Genomic DNA, 19,651 nt, shown 5'->3' with positions numbered 1-19,651 from the left:
GCTGCCAATACTAGAGCCCTGACAGCCTTTGCCCTGGCTTATGGGATGAGGGTTCCACGCTGAGGGTGGTAGGGGGCGGGGAAGGGCAAGCCAAGGAAACCTTGGATTGCTGTCCACCCCCCACTCCCCACCAAACACTCAGCTAATAAAGTAGGGCTGTCACTTAGAGGCAAGCCCCATCAGAGCTCTGGGGAAGAAGCAGGACAGATAACTGAAAGCCTCACATCTCTCCTCAAACAAAAGGACTTCATTTGCAACAGAGTGTAGAGAAGTTCAAGCCTAAGGGCACTCTCAAAAACACTGGAAGTTGTGGTAAAAGGCAATTGGGAAGAAACTTGACAGACTCAGTGGAGATACCAATGCATCTGTAGGCCTACTAGTCTGACAGAAACAAGGAATGAAGGCTGGGAGAAGGGAACCCTCCCTGAGGTGAGAACAAATCTCAAACACTGATATCAGGAATTATCCCTTCAAAGGAGCCCAAATTTGATTGCATCAATTCGTAGTGCAATTTATGCCTTGGGACATTGCTGAAAACAACACAGCAAACAGCTGGCAATTAGAAGAACTTAACAGTGAAACGAATGTCAAAGAGAGCCCTGCCCAAACCATGCCATCCCAGGGTGTCTGTGAGCATAAGACTGCCTCCTTGAGGAGCAACATCAGATGCTTCACATTTCTCATGGGAGGGAAAGGAAGAATAGATTGACTAAAATTGGCCAGACACATTGGCTGATGCCTGCCTGTAATCCCAGCAATTTGGGAGGCCAAGGCGGGAGGATCACCTGAGTTCAGGAGTTTGAGACCAGCCTGGCCAACATGAGGAAACCCCATCTCCACTAAAAACACAAAAATTATCCAGGCATGGTAGAGAGCACCTGTAATCCCAGCTACTCAGGAGGCTGAAGCAGGAGAACTGCTTAAAACTGGGAGGTGAAGGTTGCAGTGAGCCAAGATCGTGCCACTGCACTCCAGCCTGGGTGACAGAGTGAGACTCAGTTTCAAAAACATAAATAAATAAAATAAGCCAGTCACCAAACAAGTAAACAAGCAAATAATAAATGGGGGCTGGGGAGAGTACCCAAAATTGCTGTATCATCTAAAATGTCTAGTTTCCAACAAAAAATTGTAAGACATGCAAAGAAACAGGAAAGAATGATCCATATGCTAGAAAAAAACATAAGCAACAGAAACTGCCTATGAGAGCAACCAGATGTCGGATTAACAGACTTGAAAGTAGCCATTATATGTTCCAAAACCAAAAGGAAACCAAAAAGTAAAGGAAGATATGATGACAATGTTGCATCAAATAGAGAATATCAGTAAAGAGAGAAATATTTAAAAGGAACCAAATGGAAGTTCTCAAATTGAAAAGCACAAAGCTGATCAGCTAACTTGGGAAAAGGAATGAAATAACAAAAATGGGGAAAAAATTTTAAGAAAAATTATTTAATTTTTTTAAAAAGTGGCTGGGCACAGTGGCTCACGCTTATAATCCCAGCACTTTGGGAGGCCGAGGTGGGCAGACTACCTGAGGTCAGGAATTTGAGACCAGCCTGGCCAACAGGGTGAAACTCCGTCTCTACGAAAAATACAAAAATTAGTTGAACATGGTAGCACACGCCTGTAGTTCCAGCTACTCAGGAGGCTGAGGCAGGAGAATTGCTTGAACCTGACAGGTGGAGGTGAAGTAAGCAGAGATTGTGCCACTGCACTCCAGCCTGGGTGACAAAGCAAGACTCTGTCTAAAAGAGAAAAAAAAAAAAAGTACAAAGCTGAAATGTAAACTTCACTAGAGAGGCTCAACAGGAGAGAAAAAGAATGAAGAAATATGAACAGAGCCTCAGAGAAATATGCGGCACTGTTAAATGCACCAACATAAGCATAACAGGAGTACCAAAAGGAGAGAAGTGAAAGGGGCAGAATAAAATATGTGAAGATATGTAATGGCCAAAATTTTGAAAAATTTATTGAAAAATATTAATCTACATATCCAGTAAGCTCAATGAACTACAAGAAAGATAAACAAAAAGAAATCTACAAACAGACACAACATATTAAAAATGCTGAAAGCCAAAGACGAGAAGATTTAAAACCAATAAGACAGGCCAATCACAGTGGCTTGCACCTGTAATCTCAGCACTTTGGGAGCCCAAGAAAGATGGATGGCTTGAGGTCAGGAGTTCAAGACCAGCCTGGGCAACACAGTGAGACTCTGTCTCAACAAATTTTTTTTTTTTTAATGAGGTGGGCATAGTGGTGTGCATCTGTAGATTCAGCTACTCAGGAGGCTAAGGCAGAGGATTACTTGAGCCCAGGAGTTCAGGGCTGCAGTGAACTCTGCACTATAGCCTAGGCAACAGAGAAAAACCCTCTCCTAAAAAAAATTAAATTAAAATTAAAAGCAATAAAACAAAAATGATTCAACACTTACAAGGAAATCTCAGTAAGATTTACAGTATTTCTCATTAAAACAATACAGTATGATTCAATTTTGTAGAAATATTAGTGTATATACATATAAATACACATCTATGTTGAAAGAAAGGTTGAGAGAGATATATTTCAAATTTTAAAGTAATTTCATTCTTTAAATAATGGAAATAAAGACTTCAAACCACATTAGAAAACCTTTACACCACAATGCTAAATGAATATAACCAAGTCATAAAGCATTATATCGCCTGTGTCCCAAAATTAGAACATTAACAATGCTGGAAGGAAAAATGTGCTACTTTTATAATCAATAAAAAACTGCTTTAAGTTAAAAAGTAGATACGTAATTTAACATTTAAAACAAATAGCCCCGTGCTACACTCTGCACAAAGGCTAACCCAGCCTGTTATAATATAACTTATAAAGATTTGCAGAATCTATAAGAATGCCTACAAGAAATTACAGGGTAAATTAAAATCTGCAAATTTTATTTAAAGCAATCAATGCTAGTCATACTTGGAGATTTTTCACGTATGTATTTGCTGTATCCCTGGCCCAATCCACATGGTTAAAAGGCTCTAAAAACTTGGTCCCCAACAACCATGGACAAAAATGGAAAAGTGATTTTTTTTTCAACCTTACTCACAGAATTTAACTCTAAATAGTATACAGAATAGAGAGGTGGCCAAGAATGGGAGAAAATTTAGTACCTCCTCTTGGTTTCTGTTTACTGTCCCAGGCAGCTCATACCCTCAACATAAGTTAACTATTCTAGGCTAGCAACTGGCCAGCTCTGCCAACATACATCCTCAGGCATGAAAAAAATCTTCCATCCCAGAATCTGGCACTTCAAAGCCATTAATTCCAACATACTGCTAGTCATCAGGTGAAGAAGCACCAGCAGGCCAACCTGGGGTCCACAAAGGGGCACTGTGTAGGACAGGGAGGTTATTCCAGGGCCAGTCCAGATTTGCCCTTTACTGACTTTATCTTGGATTCTGAGTTACTGGGACATCAATCATGGACTTAACCAAAAGGAAAAAAGGGGAAAGTGAAGAAAATCCTGGGTCAAATACAATGTGCAATATATATTCATTTACTTTTTAAATAAAGATTTCTGTGAGGGCCTAAATTTGGTTCTAGGCTCATTAATTCCCTCTTTGTTCAGCCAAGTATTCTGTTTCACAGCCAGTGCCTGCCCAATACCAATCAAGGAAAGTAACTAATTAGCAGTCATACAAAAGACATATAATCTTGTGTGTCCTAAAATCATGACTCCAAAATAGCTACAACAAATGAAGCTCTCATATGACAACAGAACAAACTCAACATACTGGATAAACTGGGCATTACTTCTGCCACAGCTTAATTTTTTAAAATATGGTTTTCTCTAACTATTCTGAAATGGTTAGGGAAAAAAAATACAAGATGTTTTCAGAGAAATAAAGAAGGTAAAGAATTCTAGCAAAATGAGAATTGGACAATTCCAATTATTATTCACCCAACAGGGTTAATAAATCATGCCGTTTTTATTGGTCCTAAGGATGCCTAGACTAATTACTGAACTGTGAATGGCAACAACCACACTGTGACATTGTGAAATAATATATTTGGTCTTCATCCCTGTTTCCAACAATGAGTTGACTGATGGCTGTCACCAGAAAGACCAAGACAGGATTAGAGGATTGGGACTTTCAGCTCTACCCCCCAACCTCAGGGGAGGGGAGAAGGGCTGAGGGTTGAGTTGATAAGCAATGGCCAATGATGTAATCAATCATGCCTATGTAATGAAGCCTCCAAACAAACCCAAAAGGACAGAGTCTGGAGAACTTGTGGGCAGCCAAATACATGGGGCCTCCAAAAAGGTGAACAAGAACACACCCACTTGCTCGGAGGGTGGCATATCCCAACTTCAATGGGACATAAGTGCCTGTACTCAGGACCCTTCCAGACTTCACCCTACGTATCTCTTCATGTGGCTGTTAATTTGCATCTTTTAAAATGTCCTTTATAATAAACCAGTAAATGTGAGTAGGTGTTCCCTTGAGTTCTGTGAGCCCTCTAGCAAATGAATGGAACCCAAGGAGAAGGCAGTGGAACCCAGCTCTTTGGTCAGAAACACAGGAAAACAACCTGAGGCTTACAGACAGCATCAAAACTGGGGTTCTGCCTTGTGGGACTGTCCTCAACCTGTGAGATCTGGAGCTATCTCCAGATAGACAGTATTAGAATTAACTGAATTAGAGGACAACCTGCTATCCACTGCAGGATTGCCTGCTTGCTGGTGGTTGGGAGGATGGGGGGAAGAAAACACCTATCTGGTCACAGAAGTATTCTGTGTTGATTGTTAAGTGAAAAAAACACTTTGCTTTTTATTCCTATATCCACACATACCTTGCTTCTTCCAATTGTTTCTCTCTTGCTTTCCTCTTGGCCTTCTTTCCCTGAGTATTAGCCAAGCGAGCTCTGGCTTCAGAAAGCATCTCAAGTTCATCTGCAAAAATTAAAAGAAGAAAAACTGAGGCCGCCATCATGAACGACACAGTAACTATCCACACTAGAAAGTTCATGACCAACTGACTACTTCAGAGGAAACAAATGGTCATTGTCCTTTACCCCGGGAAGGCAACAGTGCCTAAGACAGAAATTTGGGAAAAACTAGCCAAAATGTACAAGACCACGCCGGATGTCATCTTTGTATTTGGATTCAGAACTCATTTTGGTGGTGGCAAGACAACTGGCTTTGGCATGATTTATGATTCCCTGGATTATGCAAAGAAAAATGAACCCAAACATAGACTTGCAAGACATGGCCTGTATGAGAAGAAAAAGACCTCAAGAAAGCAACGAAAGGAATGCAAGAACAGAATGAAGAAAGTCAGGGGGACCGCAAAGGCCAATGTTGGTGCTGGCAAAAAGTGACCTGGAGATTGGATCACAGCCAAAGGGGTACTGCAATGATGTTACCTGTGGCTGTTGTGGATTTTTCACAAGCAGTTTAATAAACGAAAAACTTTTGGGTGGAGAAAAAAAAAAAAGAAGAAGAAAAACTAAGTTTTTCTTAGTTCTTACATACCTTAGAAGCCAGGTATCACGTAAGAGACACTCTATTACTCAAAATGAGAAAAAAACATAAATATACTCATGATGTAGCATAATGGAAACAGCTTGAGTTTTGAAATCAAAGAATCTAGGTTAAAAATCAGGCCCACCACTTGCTAGCTATGTGACCTTATAGTCACTTACTCACCCTCCCTAAGTATATTTTCCTATAAAATTGGAATACAATTCCTACTTCACAAGAATGTTGAGAAGAGCTAAGTAAAATGAAATATGTAAAGCATCCTATTCATCAAACAGTGGCTACAATTATTATATCCTTCATTATTATCAACTAACTGACACAGCACAAATTGTGAAATATGGTAAAAACTATTTAATTATGAGAGAACTGCTATCATTAGATGCTTTTTTTTCCCTCAGAACAATTTCTCTCCTCCAATACATTTTTCATGGCTCTGTAGAATGGAAATAATACATGCCACTACTGATGCCTTAGAACAATTCCTATGCAAGACTGTCCAACTAAATCACATGGGAATTTGTAAAATACTCAAATTTCAAGACCACTGCTCTTCCCTTGCCCCTCACACCACCCCAGATGTACTGACTCAGTATATACAGGGGAAGCCCTGATATTTCTATTTTTAAATGCACCCCCTGTGATAATGATGCAGCCAGCCTAGCCACAGCCTGCCTTTGGGAACCACTACATTCAAACTTTTACATTTTAGAAACTCAACAAATATTCACTGAGTGCGTCACAACAACCCTGCAGCAGATATTAGTATTCTCCATCTAGCAACAAAGGGAATCACAGTTCAGAGAGATTTTATGACTTGGCTAAGGTCAAACAACTAATAGGTGGCACACACAGGTTGAAAATCCAATTCTTGATTCTTTCTGTTAATACATCATACTTTACATATTTACAGGGTACATGTGAGTGTTTGTTACATGCACAGAATGTGTAATGATCAAGTCAGGGTATCTTGGTATCCATTGCCTTGAGTATTTATTTCAGATCACTCTTCCAGCTACTTTGAAATACATAATACACTGTGGCTAACTATAGTGACCCTATACTGCTACCAAACATTGCAACTTATTTCTTTCCATCTATACTGGTACCCATTAACCAACCCGTCTTCACCCTGATCTCCCACCTACACACTGTTCCCAGCCCCTGGCATCTATCACTCTATTCTCTACCTTCATGAAATCAATGCTTTTAGCTCCCACAGATGAATGAGAATATGCAGCATTTGTCTCTCTGTGCCTGGCTTATTTCACGTAACATAATGACTTCTGGTGCCATCCATGCTGCTGCAAATGATATTTCATTGTTTTTTACGGCCAAATTGTGTCTGTGTGTGTGTGTGTGTGTGTGTGTACATCACTGTTTTTTTGAGACAGGGTCTTGTGTTTGTGTGTGTGTCTGTGTGTGTGTGTGTGTATACATCACTATTTTTTTTTTTTTGAGACAGGGTCTTGCTCTGTTGCCCAGGCTGCAGTGCCGAAGCTTGATCTTGGCTCGCTGCAAACTCAGCCTCCTAGGCTCAAGTGATCCTCCCATCTCAGCCTCCCCAGTAGCTGGATCTACAAGCATGTGCCACCACACCTGGCTAATTTTTTAATTTTTTATAGAGGCAGGGTTTCACCATGTTGGCTAGGCTGGTCTCAAACTCCTGGACTCGAGTGATATGCCCAAAGTGCTGAGATTACAGCCGTGAGCCACCATGCCCAGCCTACATTTTCTTTATCCATTCATCCATTGATGGACACTTAGATTGATTCCATATACTTTCTAGTATAGAACTCCTGATTCAATACCTCACAGAATCACTTGTAAGTCTCCATCACTGTCTCACAGTGTTGCCTTCTCACACAGAATAAATAACTTGCCTATAGTCAAATTAGTAATTAATAGGAGGACTGAGGTCCAATATTCCGACTTGTTGCCTCTCTCCATGGAATAGGAATGAGAAACAGGATCCTCAAGAGCTCGCCTCTAGCCTCTGAAAAATCCACCCAGTAGACACTACTCAACTTTAAAGACAGGGTCTCGTTATGTTGCCCAGGCTGGCCTCCAACTCTTGGGCTCAAGAGATTGTCCCACCTCAATGTGCTTAGCAGCCAGCACTACCGGCACACACCACCACACCCAGTAACACTGTTTAATTAACTGAACTGAAGAAACAGAAGATAAAGGGGTACTATTCAGAAAAAGCAATTACTCTATAACAGAAAACACTGGACACATTTGGAAAGATACTTAGAATAAGAACTGCTAACAGAATTGGGTGCCAGGTATGGTGGCTCACACCTATAATCTCAACTCTTTGGGAGGCAGAGAAGGGAGGATAGCTTAAGCCCAGGAGTTTGAGACCAGCCTGGGTAACACAGGGAGACCCCATCTCTACAGAAAATTAAAAAATTAGCCAGGCATGGTGACACACATCTGCAGTCCCAACTACTCAGGAGGCTGAGGTGGGAAGATCATTTAAGCACAGGAGGTGTGAACACTGCAGTGAACCATGATTGCGCCACTGCATTCCAGCCTGGGTAACAAGAGCAAGGCCTTGTCTCAAAAAAAAAAAAGAGGAAGGGATTCTAAAGTAGAGGAGTTCAGAAAGGAACTAAAAGAGTTAAAAAGAGACCTGAGGAGTTTATAGTTACCAAAGAAATAAATTCCTCAAAGCACACACTTACCCTCATCCATATCAATTGGATCAGGCCGCGCTGGTTTTGTTTCTGGATTTGGATCTATTTCTCCAGGTTTAAGTTTTCGTGGATCATCTGTTGTTTCCTCTTCATTGTCTCGTTGGGCAGCTTTATCCCTAGAAAAAAGCCCATATGAGTTAGTCACACTGTAATACCATTTAGTGTTAAAATTACCAGATTTCCAAGCTCTGGCACTCTTCCCCGCCCCCCAAAAAAAACAATGGATGGGCTTTAACAAAATAAAGCCTTTCTACATCACTTCATTTCAAAGAGATGATATTAAAATTCGCTAATTTCAGTGACTGCTATCACTTTGAAAAAGAACCCAACAGATCCTAATCACAACTGCAGTAAAACCACACAGACTTTAAAAAAAAAAAAAAAAAAAAAAACTATTAGTAAAGAACCAAAATGTTGCAATAGTCAATTCTCAGCAGCATGATTATGGTGGCTTTTATTTGCTCTTTTACTATTTTTTCCCCAGATTTTCTATGATGAACATGCGTGACTTGTATAATTTTTTTCAATTATTAAGAAGTATATAACAGAAGGCATAACTCTGATCAACCATATGAGATTTGGAAAATGCCATCCAATGGCTTCAGCTCTGGCTTTACTCACATCTGTAATTAAAAGTTTAAAGAGAGAAAATACTAAAACTTTACTCAGCCTCTTTTGGAACAGATACATATATTCTACACTGCTTCTGAAGATTCACTTACAGAAGAAATTCATAGTGTTCTAAGCACTGGGCCGCTGTTCTTCCAATGATTGGAGCAATGGTCCTCCACTGAGTTGGCATCAACTTGGCCAAGTGCAAGAGTTTTTCCTCTTCTTCTCTGGACCATTCCGTCTTCTTAATGCTTGGATCTAGCCATTCATACCTATTAAAAAGAGATCATTTTATGTATTAATCAGTTACCTGGCATAAATACCCAATTTGCACAATGGATATACTGACTTCTAGTGTCTGAAAAACAAATGCTCTCATCCTTCAATTACTAAAACTGTTCTTTTTTGACAACAGAATATTTGCTGTGTGGTTACACTCACCCCAGTCAATATTCCCCATTTAATCACAGGTTCTATTTTGTTTTAATTATACAAGATTAGTAATGGTTAAAAATTACTTGACTGAATCATCATATGTCTTCTTTCCCAACTACCATTTGTTTTTATTTTATACTCTTCTAGAAATTGTGAAATATCTGCAGACAATACAACCTCATATTTTTTAGTGTTTCTAGTTTTCATACCATTTTCTCATGCTGTAATTCTCACAACATGGCTTCTTTTTTTTTGGAAGGAGTCTCACTCTGTCACCCAGGTTAAAGTGAAATGGCATAGTCTCAGCTCACTGCAACCCACACTTCCCAGGTTCAAGCAATTCTGCCTCAGCCTCCTGAGTAGCTGGAATTACAGGTGCCCACCACCACCACGCCCAGCTAATTTTTTGTATTTTTAGTAGAGATGGGGTTTTATCATATTGGCCAGGTTGGTCTCGAACTCCTGACCTCGTGATCCGCCCGCCTCTGCCTCCCAAAGTGGTGGGATTACAGGCGTGAGCCACTGCAACCGGCCAGTGTCTTACTTCTTTAAGCATTGGACTTTCACTCAATTCACCATATGCTTTCATTTGATATGCTTTAAAATTTAAGTAAAACTACTATGACATCCCCTCTCTCTTTCCTAATGCCCCAGTGAGCCCACCTTTTCCATACAGTCTACTTAGCTGGATGACAGACAGGCAAACAGAAGTTAAGTCCTACCAAGTATCAGAGCAGGAACTGTAGACACAGAAATCAGAACCAATTCTTCAGCCTAAAAATCATCTTCCTCTTAACAGCCAATTTCTACATTTTTTTTTTTTTTTTTTGAGTAGAGTCTTCCTCTGTTGCTCAGGCTGGAATGCAGTGGCACCATCTCCACTTACTGCAACTTCCACCTCCTGAGTTCAACCAATCCTCCCACCTCAGCCTCCCATGTAGCCACCACACCTAGCTAATCTTTGCATTTTTAGCAGAGGCAGGGTTTTCACCATGTTGGCAGGACTGGTCTCAAACTCCTGACCTCAGGTGATCCCAGCCTTGGCCTCCCAAAGTGCTGGAATTGCAGATGCACCTGGCCAATTTCTACATTCTGATCCTTTCTCCTACCCAGGTACTTAGGAAATTAGGTCATTCTTGTACAATCCAAAGTATGTTCCTAACACCACATGAGTTGGGGCTGCTGCTAAGTAACTCATGCCAAGAACACACTATATAGCTTCATGTGTCCACTGCCCTGTGATTTAAGAGGTGACACCACAGGTTCAGAGCTCGCTTACATTATGTTTTAATATATATATATTAAATATGTTTAATACATATTATACAATATTCTATTATTAAATATAAAACATATGTTTCAACTTTATTGAAACTCAACTACTGTAGGCTTACTTAGAAAATTAACCAGTATTTGTTATTTATTTGAGAAAGTAAGGTCCAAAACAACTAACTTATGCACTTTCAGAACACAATTCATTTACAAGCTGGGGCTCACCTGTCCCTGCAAGTAGACTTTGTATGCTTCACAAAGCACTCTCAAATACATTAACCCATTTATATGGTAACTCATCTCTATCAGTTGGGACCAAGTATTATTACTCCTGATTGGGAGAAAACAATGGCAGAGGAGAGGGGATAGAAAAATGGCTTACCTAAGATCACAAAGGAAGCAAGTGACAGCTAAGTCAAAAATCCAAGTTCCCATCTCCCACTCCATGCCTTGTTATCTCATGATGTCTGCTTTCTTTGATAAGGTTCACAGAACTGGCATTTTCCTTCATCATAATTAAGCTCCTTTTATGTTTTCCTCTTATTAAACTGGTACATACCATCTGGCTTTGCACTGCTTTGCTGATTTTCTATGCAGCAACGAAGCAATCCTAGACCACTGGTTTTTCCCATATTTCATTACTGCTGCTTTCAGAATTTCATCCTAAAAAAAAAAATTGCCAGAGTACATTCAGTCACAAAACTCCAAGTGAGAAAAGACAAAATTTAAATTAACTCTGATAGGGCTGCTAGAGAAAGAGAGACATACACATAACATGCCCATATACACCACCAAGGTTAAAAAACTAAGGATGAAAACCTCATTAACTACAATGATAAACAGCAAGCAAGAATTGAAATTAAGAAGAAATTCCTTAGAAAGGCATCTACCCACCCTACACCACAATCTCCAATAATTTGGGAGTGAGAACAGCCCAATGTGAGAAACCCTACTTTACGACAAAGATTAAGAAAAAGTATTCTTCAACATGCGGCTGTCCTTCTCTTCAAAAAGGATAACTAAAAGGTATAACTCATTCATTTATACACTCACTCAAAAACACTTCCTGAACATGTACCTTGAACCAGGTCTTGGGGAAAGGGAATCAAACAGAACATATCTAGGCCTCAAGAAGCAGGCCAGGACTCTGGTGAATATATTCTCCGACCCAAGCCTCCTGTCTCAAGTTAACACAAGGCATTTCCCCTCCAGCCCTTTAACCCCAACTATGACTCAAGAATCTACACCTCAGGTTTAATCTAAGAATTAAATATTTCTGCCCCCACCCGACCAGTCAGCTTTCCCTCCTATTCCCTCCCACCCCCCCACCATACCATTTCACCAGGGGACCCATCACAACGTGGAATGCGCCAATCTCAAGGCAGCCTGGCAAGCCAAGCCACAGACAAGGTTAATGGAGCCACAGATGTATGCACTCAGGCTATTTTACTTTAAGGCTTTTCTCCCCACATTGGATTTGAGGTACATGACTCTTACTTGAGATACCCCACTCCATTCCCTACATCTCCCACGATCGAAGACATATTTTTTAAAAAGACTGCAGAACTTTGACCACTGCATAGGAATCCTGCTGTTACTTGATTTTATATCTGTCTCTCCCTCAGAAGTCACCTCTTCTCCATTTTAAACAGCCTGCTTCCCTCCGTGCAAACTGAAGCAGTTTTCACCGTCTTTATCTGTAACTCTGTTGCAGTACTATTACACTTAAACACAACTTCAACTAAATAGATACAGCAGATACCTACTCTACCTGGTTCATTCTGCGAACACCTGTCAAGCAACCTGTTGGTTACTGTTCTAGGTTCTAGGGATACCAAGACCTAGTCCTCTCGCAATGCTCTCTGGTGAGGTGAAAGAGCAACTAGCACTTACTGAGAGGCTATTATGTGCCCTACTCTGTTCTAAATGTTCCAAACGTATTGACTCGTATAATCCTCAAGAGATAAAAGTATTATCCCACTTTAGAAAAATTAGAAAACTTAAGCTTTCAGAAGTTAAGAAACTTACCCAGTAGCACACAAAAAGACAAAGCAAGCTTTAACAAATGGAAGAAAAAGGTACCATGAGAATACCACAGGTGCAACTAATTCTTACAGGGATTCCAAGAAGTGTTTCTGAACTAGGTTTAAAGGATAATCAGAAAGATGTCAAGCACTAAGAAGGCACAAGACGTAAAGGAAGCCACAAAATGTAACGCGAAAAAGACAAGGAGCATGAAAAGACATGAGGTGCTCCAGAAACTGATAAATTCAATACACTCAACACAAAATGCACTAAAATCTAATCTCTATTTTATTCCCACCCTACTGCCCTTTGGCTCACCAATGGCACTATCCACTACATTTCTGGAAGCAGAGACTATCCTTGGCAGTTTTGGCTTCTATCCAGGTAAAGGTAGTGACAGAAAGATAAGAGACAGACCTTGGGATCTGTCGAGATGGCAGACAGGTTATGCCTTGATAACAGATAACTAGAGAGATGGGGGCATAAACAGGCTCTTTGAACCTGGCACTCAAAACTGCTTCCCTTCTGCAAAGCAATCAATGAAGAAACAAAGTTATGGCCAAGACAACGTCTTTATTTCTGAGTATCACAGAGAGTCACGGTGCCCGGACTAAGAGTGGATGGTGCCCCAGGGGACCAACTCTCGCTGCTGTCCTATCTCCCTGGCCACACTCCTAGTTCCTCCAGGGGTGGGTGGGGGTAGGAAGGGGGTATTCAAGTCAACAAATGTTCACTAAGGGCCTAACAAGTAAGCTTGGAGCTGAGTAGTCAGGTAGTTACATCAAGGTCCCTGTCCTACTGGAGCTAGCAAAATAGGGGTTCGGGCACACGGAAAAGGCCCCGAGGGTCCGCCCCCGCGCTGCCCTCCACGAAGACCCAGCAGGGTCTCCTCCTGGCCTCCCCGACCCCCGTGCGCCTGCGCACAAGGTGCCAAAGGGAGCGGAGGGCAGCGGACGGCGGGAAAAGGAGACTTACCTCGGTATTCCTCCACACGCCCCCCTTGATCATAATTCGAGGCATCTTGGCGGCAGGGTGTCTCGGCGAGCAGCCGAGAGGAGCTTAAGAGAAATAGTAACGGCGCTTGGGCCACGGGACTCAAAGCCGCCACTTCCTCCCAGCGCGACCTTCTGCTTTGAAGAGCTGCGCAGGCGCAAGGTGGGAGGGGGCAGCAGAAGTCTCGCGAGATCTGGGGTGGCTGAAAGGGAAAAAGTGCCTGGTGGAAGCTCACGGGTAGGAAGGCTGACACAAAACCATCAAACCCCTTTGGCCAAAGCGCCTTCCGCCTCGCGCATGTTCAAAACAGAATGGAAGAAACCACGGCTCTCGCGAGATAACGGCGGTGACGCTTGGCTGGGACACAGTGGTGGGATTTATCGTGACGTCACCGAGCGGCAGAGGGTGGGAACGTCACGCGTATGGAATTTCAGCACAGTTGCTCAGAAGGAGGCTTTGTTAATTTATTAATCTAGCTCTTTTAAGTATTTCACTAATAGGAATTTATTCACAGGAAAAGCCAGTCGTTTATTTAAGGCTCAGTTTCCTAACCTGAAAATAAAGATCATAGTAATGCCAACCTCAGGATTGTCCTAAGGACTAAATGAGATAGTAGACCCAGCACGGTATCTGATCCATAATAACTGCTCCAAAACAATAGCAGCTATTATTGCAAGGAGGGCAACGCCAACTTCACCCCATCCCCAGGTGATCCAGGCTTGTTCCAGAAACCCGTAGAAACGTCACGTCAGAGTTTTTAATTCATCGCTCAGTCTGGATTAATAATACCATTGATACGCACTGGAATTAGACAAACTCGAGTTGGGTTGAAATCTTGTGAAATCTTGGCTTTCTCGTAAGTTTGGTTAATAACCTTACTGAATCTCAGTATCCTCATCTGAAAAGTGGAGCTAACAATACCTACCTCATAAATGAGGAGGCAGATTAACTGAAACATAACTAAAACTAAGTGAGGTAGGGCTTGCCAAACTCTCTGCTACCCCACCCCAATTACGCATGCAATCTCCTTTCAGAACATTTCTGGCTCCATCCCTGCAAAGTATCAAAATATTTCCTGGGTCGGGAAATGCCGTATTGATAGTATTTATATAGTGCCTATCTCTTTATTTTTCATTTCTCCGTTTGCCTCTTTTGGAAGAGCTAAAGAATTATCTTTCTTTTTCCTTTTAGCTTTTATTTACACACATTATGTACAATTATGGCCAGCAAGAGGGCATTTTCCTTGGCCACCCTGGTAGTATTTGCCTCTCAAAGGTTTACGCTGGCGGGCAGCCCACCCTTGAGCTATTTATTTCTGCGGTGGATAGGAAACCACAGAACCTGCGGCCAGTTAAACTCAAACAAATGTTTTCATTTGGACCTCTCCTGTAATGGGGCATTTTTAAAATTTTTTATTTTTAATTTTTGTGGGTACATAGTAGGTGTATTTATTTATGGGGTACATGAGATATTTTGATGCAGGCGTACAATACATGATAATCACATCAGGGTAGATGGTGTATCTGTCACCTCAAGCATTTATCCTTTATGTTACAAACAATCCAATTATACTCTTTTAGTTAATTTAAATGTACAAGTAAATTATTTTTCACTATAGTCACCCTATAGTGCTACCAAATACTAGGTCTTATTCATTCTTACTACTTTTTGTGCCCATTAACTATCTGCATTGTCCCTCACCCTCACCCACTACCCTTCCAGGTAAGCATCCTTCTATTCTCTATCTCTGTGAGTTCAATTGTTTTGATTTTTTAGATCCCACAAATAAGTGAGAACATGCAATATTTGTCTTTCTGTGCCTGGCTTATTTAACTCAACATAAGGACCACCAGTTCCATCCATACTGTTGCAAATGACAGGGTCTCATTCTTTTTTATGGCTGAATGGTACGCCATTGTGTCTTAAGTACCACATTTTTTTTAGTCCCTTCATCTGTTGATGGACACTTAGGTTGCTTCCAAATCGTGGCTATTGTGAACAGTGTTGCAACAAACATGGGAGGGGAGATACATTTTCAATATACTGATTTCCTTTCTTTTGGGTATATACCCAGCAGTGGGATTGCTGGATCATATGGTAGCTCTAGTTTTTTTAGGAACATCCAAACTGTTCTCCATAGTGGCTATACTAATTTACATTCCCACCAACAGTGTACAAGTGTTCCCTTTTCTCCATATCCTCTTCAGCATTTATTATTGCCTGTCTTCTGGATAAAAGCCATTTTAACTGGGGTGAGATGATACCTCATTGTAGTTTTGATTTGCATTTCTCTGATGATCAAGGATGCATAGCACCTTTTCATATACCTATTTGCCATCTGTATGTCTTCTCTTAAGAAATGTCTATTCAAATCTTTTGCCCATTTTTCAATTGGATTATTAGATTTTTTTCAGAGAGTTGGAAAACCTTCTTATATATTCAGGTTATTAATCCCTGGGTAGTTTGCAAATATTTTCTCCCATTCTGTGGATTGTCTCTTCACTTTGTTGATTGTTTCCTTTGCTGTGCAAAAGTTTTTTAACTTTATGTGATCCCATTTGTCCGTTTTTGCCTTAGTTTCATGTACTTGTAGGGTATTCCTCAAGAAATTTTTGTCCAGACCAATGTCCTGGAGAGTTTCCCTGATGTTTTCTTGTAGTCGTTTCATAGTTTGAGGTCTTAGATTTAAGTCTTTAATATATTTTTATTTTATTTTTGTATATGGTTAGAGATAGGGGTCTAGTTTCATTATTCTGCATTTAGATATCCAGTTTTCCCAGCACCACTTATTGAAAAGACTGTCTTTTCCCCAGGGTATGTTTTTGGTACCTTTGTCAAAAACAAGTTTACTGTAGGTGTGTGGATTTGTTCTGGGTTCTCTATTCTGGTATATGTGTCTGTTTTTATGCCAGTACCATGCAATTTTGGTTACTATAGCTCTGTAGCATAATTTGAAGTCAGGTAATGTGATGCCTCCAGTTTTGTTCTTTTTTCTCAGGATAGCTTTGGCTATTCTGGGTCATTTGTGGTTCCATATAAATTTTAGGATTTTTTTTTTCTATTTCTGTGAGGAATGCCATTGATATTTTGATAGAGATTGCGTTGAATCTGTAGATTGTGTTAGGCAGTATAGACATTTTAACAATATTTACTCTTCCAATCTATGAACATAGCATGCCTCTTCATTTTTTGTATCTTCTTCAATTTCTTTCATCAGTGTTTTATAGTTTTCTTTGTAGAAGTCTTTCACTTCTTTGGCTAAGTTCATTCCTAGGTATTTAATTTTATTTTTGGCTACTATAAGTGGTATTACTTGTTTATTTCTTTTTCAGATTGTTCACTGTTGGCATATAGAAATGTTACTGGTCCAGGCACAGTGGCTCACATTTGTAATTCCAGCACTTTGGGAGGCCAAGGCAGGCAGATCACAAGGTCAGGAGTTCAAGGCCAGCCTGGCCAAAATAGTGAAACTCGATCTCTACTAAAAATTCAAAAAATTAGCAGGGTGTGATGGTGCGTGCCTGTAATCTCAGCTACTCGGGAGGCTGAGGCAGAAGAATCGCTTAAATCCAGGAGGTGGAGGTTGCAGTGAGCTGAGATCACGCCATTGCACTCAAGCCCAGGTAACAGTGTGAGACTCTGCCTCAAAAAAAAAAAAAGAAATGCTACTGATTTTTGTGTGTTGGTTTCATATCCTACAATTTTACTGAATTTGTTTATCAGTTCTAATAGTTTTTTAGTGGGACCTTTAGGTTTTTCCAAATATAAGATTATATCATTTGCAAACAAGAATAATTTGACCTCTTCCTTTCCAGTCTGGATGCCCTTTGTTTCTTTCTCTTGTCTGGTTGCTCTAGATAGGACTTCCTAAAGAATTTCCTGATTCGATTGTTGTTGTAGTTGTTGCTATCTTGAATTAGGAAATTGTATCAAAATCACTACTTTCTGTTGAGAGGGAGGCAGTGTAAGATTATGAAAAGCACACAGATGTGACCATCTAAGATCTTGGTTTTCTCCTATCTCTGCTGTCAACCGGCTATGTGATTAGTGACAGGCCATTTTCTTTCTCTGTGACTTCTGTTTACAGTGTTCCTCTGTAGGATGTGTGACCATTACCTACTGCCCACACCACTCCCAACATCCACTCAGTTGTCATGCTTATGGACACGGACACACACAAACACACACACACATACACCCCACTGGCTATTTGATATGATTAAAACTGAACAGAGATTTTAGCACTGGAACATAGAGGAGGTCAGTCTCTGCTGACTACTGAACATCTAATGTGACACCCAGGAGTTGTCTACCACCATGTTTTGGACTAAGAAGGGAAAAAAGCAGTTAAAGAGAGAGGCATAGGTCCTGACCATGTCAGAGTACCTGGATCCAGCATGTTCCTGAGTCCCAGCTGCATTCCTGTTCTTGCATTCTGATTATTAGTTTCCCTGTTGGTGTTAGCCAGTTGGAATTGGGTTTCTATTTGTAAGCAAGAGTCCTAACAATTCCAGAGAAGGACCTGGCTCTCTCAGAGCCCTTTCAGATCTCATATTCCAAGAGTTGATGATGGCTTCTCCTTCCCACTCAGGGCCACCTCTATACTATATGTTACCTTTGTAAGAACTAGAAAAAGGTGCCCCTTCCTAGAAAAAGATGTCCCTTCCTCAAGACACTTCATACCACCTGCTGGAAAATTGTCAAAAAATACTGATATTCTGGGAACAGGACACTCTATTACAAGAAAATTGGATCTACCCTGGCTGCTATGTGAATCGCACCCCTAGAGACATGCATTATACAACCTACTCATCCAGATAAAACTTCCAGCCCTGCCAACCGTCCCCCGTTTCACCTTTGAACATGCAGATGGTATATCCACTTTCGGAATTCAGAAAATGCAACATCATGGAAGTCCCAGGATGCTGAAAGCAGAGCACTGTAGCCACAAACATCAGAACAGAAGCACACTGTCCTACAGGATAGCCTGGCTGGCCAGTCACCCCCACCACACTACTGCAGCCTCACCAGCCAGGTATGGGAACTCCTAAAAACAGACCCAAGGAACTGCCAATAATCTCTTGAGGGACAGCCATAAGAAGCATCTGCCATCAGGCAACCCGACTGTATTGTCAGTCACTGTGAATCTTTGGTAAAGTGCATGGCCAGTACTAAACATCTCCTCACTCAACCCAAGACTTTGTTCCCCAAACATGTTCCTTAGAACACCAGTTGCGTAGAACACTCAATATTTTTACCAAAAAAAAAAAAAAAATGTTTTTCACGTTCACCCCTCTTGCAGAGTCACTGAAATTAAAGCCTGTAAGAAGCTGACAGATGAAGAAATCTGTCTCTCCCTGTTGAGGGTTGAACTGTGTTCCCCCCAAATAGATATGTTCAATTCCTAACCCCTGGTGCCTGTAAATGTGACCTTATTTGGAAATAGAATATTTGCAGATGTAATCAAGTTAAAATGAGATCATATTGAAGTAGGGTTGTCCCTACATCCAATGACTAGTGTCCTTGTAAGTGGAGTTAAAAAAAAGAGAGACACACGTCATCTGAAGAAGAAGGCAGAGATTGGAGTGGTGCAGCTCCAAGCCAAGGAATGCCAAGGATTCTGGCAGCCACCAGAAGCCAGGAGAAGGCATGGAACACAACTCTTCCTCTGAGCCCCAAGAAGGAGCCAGCCCTGCTGACACTTTGATTTTGGACTCCCAGCCTCCAGAAGTGTAAGGAAATACATTTCTCTTGTTTTAAGCCACTTAGTTTATGGTACTTTGTTGTGGCAGCCCTAGGACGCTAATACATTCCTTTGTTAATACAGCAGATCCTTGAATGACATCATTTTGTGCAAGATTGTTTCATTATAACATTGATGAGGCCAGGCATGGTGGCTGATGACTATAATCCCAAAACTCTGGGAGGCCAAGGCAGGAAGATCGCTTGAGCCCAGGAGTTCGAAACCAGCCTGAGCAACATAGTGAGACCCTGTCCCTACAAAAAATTTAAAAATTAGCTGGGCATGGTGGTGCACACCTGTGATCCCCACTACCCATGAGGCTGAGATGGGAGGATCACTTGAGCCTGAATA

General features: G+C 41.1%; 1 protein-coding gene and 1 pseudogene across 2 annotated transcripts in view; one reads left to right on the top strand and one right to left on the bottom strand.

Moving 5' to 3' along the window:
- CDC5L (cell division cycle 5 like) overlaps window positions 1–13,702 on the bottom strand; it is a 59,913-nt gene extending 46,211 nt beyond the window's left edge. The window contains exons 1-5 of the mRNA XM_032299588.1: window positions 13,540–13,702; window positions 11,099–11,202; window positions 8,943–9,104; window positions 8,209–8,336; window positions 4,831–4,930 (exon numbers count right to left, since the gene is read on the bottom strand). Coding sequence (XP_032155479.1) covers window positions 4,831–4,930; window positions 8,209–8,336; window positions 8,943–9,104; window positions 11,099–11,202; window positions 13,540–13,584 — 539 coding nt within the window. The 5' untranslated portion in view covers window positions 13,585–13,702. The remainder of the gene's footprint in view (window positions 1–4,830; window positions 4,931–8,208; window positions 8,337–8,942; window positions 9,105–11,098; window positions 11,203–13,539) is intronic.
- LOC116565772 lies at window positions 4,969–5,384 on the top strand (annotated as a pseudogene). Its single transcript, XR_004275580.1, has one exon. The product of XR_004275580.1 is annotated as a 40S ribosomal protein S24 pseudogene (transcript).
- Window positions 13,703–19,651: the final 5,949 nt, after the last annotated feature.

This window comes from Sapajus apella, unplaced genomic scaffold (genome assembly GCF_009761245.1).
Source record: "Sapajus apella isolate SASKATOON/1434 unplaced genomic scaffold, GSC_monkey_1.0 scaffold41, whole genome shotgun sequence".
In the NCBI taxonomy this organism is placed as follows: domain Eukaryota; kingdom Metazoa; phylum Chordata; class Mammalia; order Primates; family Cebidae; genus Sapajus; species Sapajus apella.
This window is presented reverse-complemented; position numbering and strand designations above follow the sequence as displayed.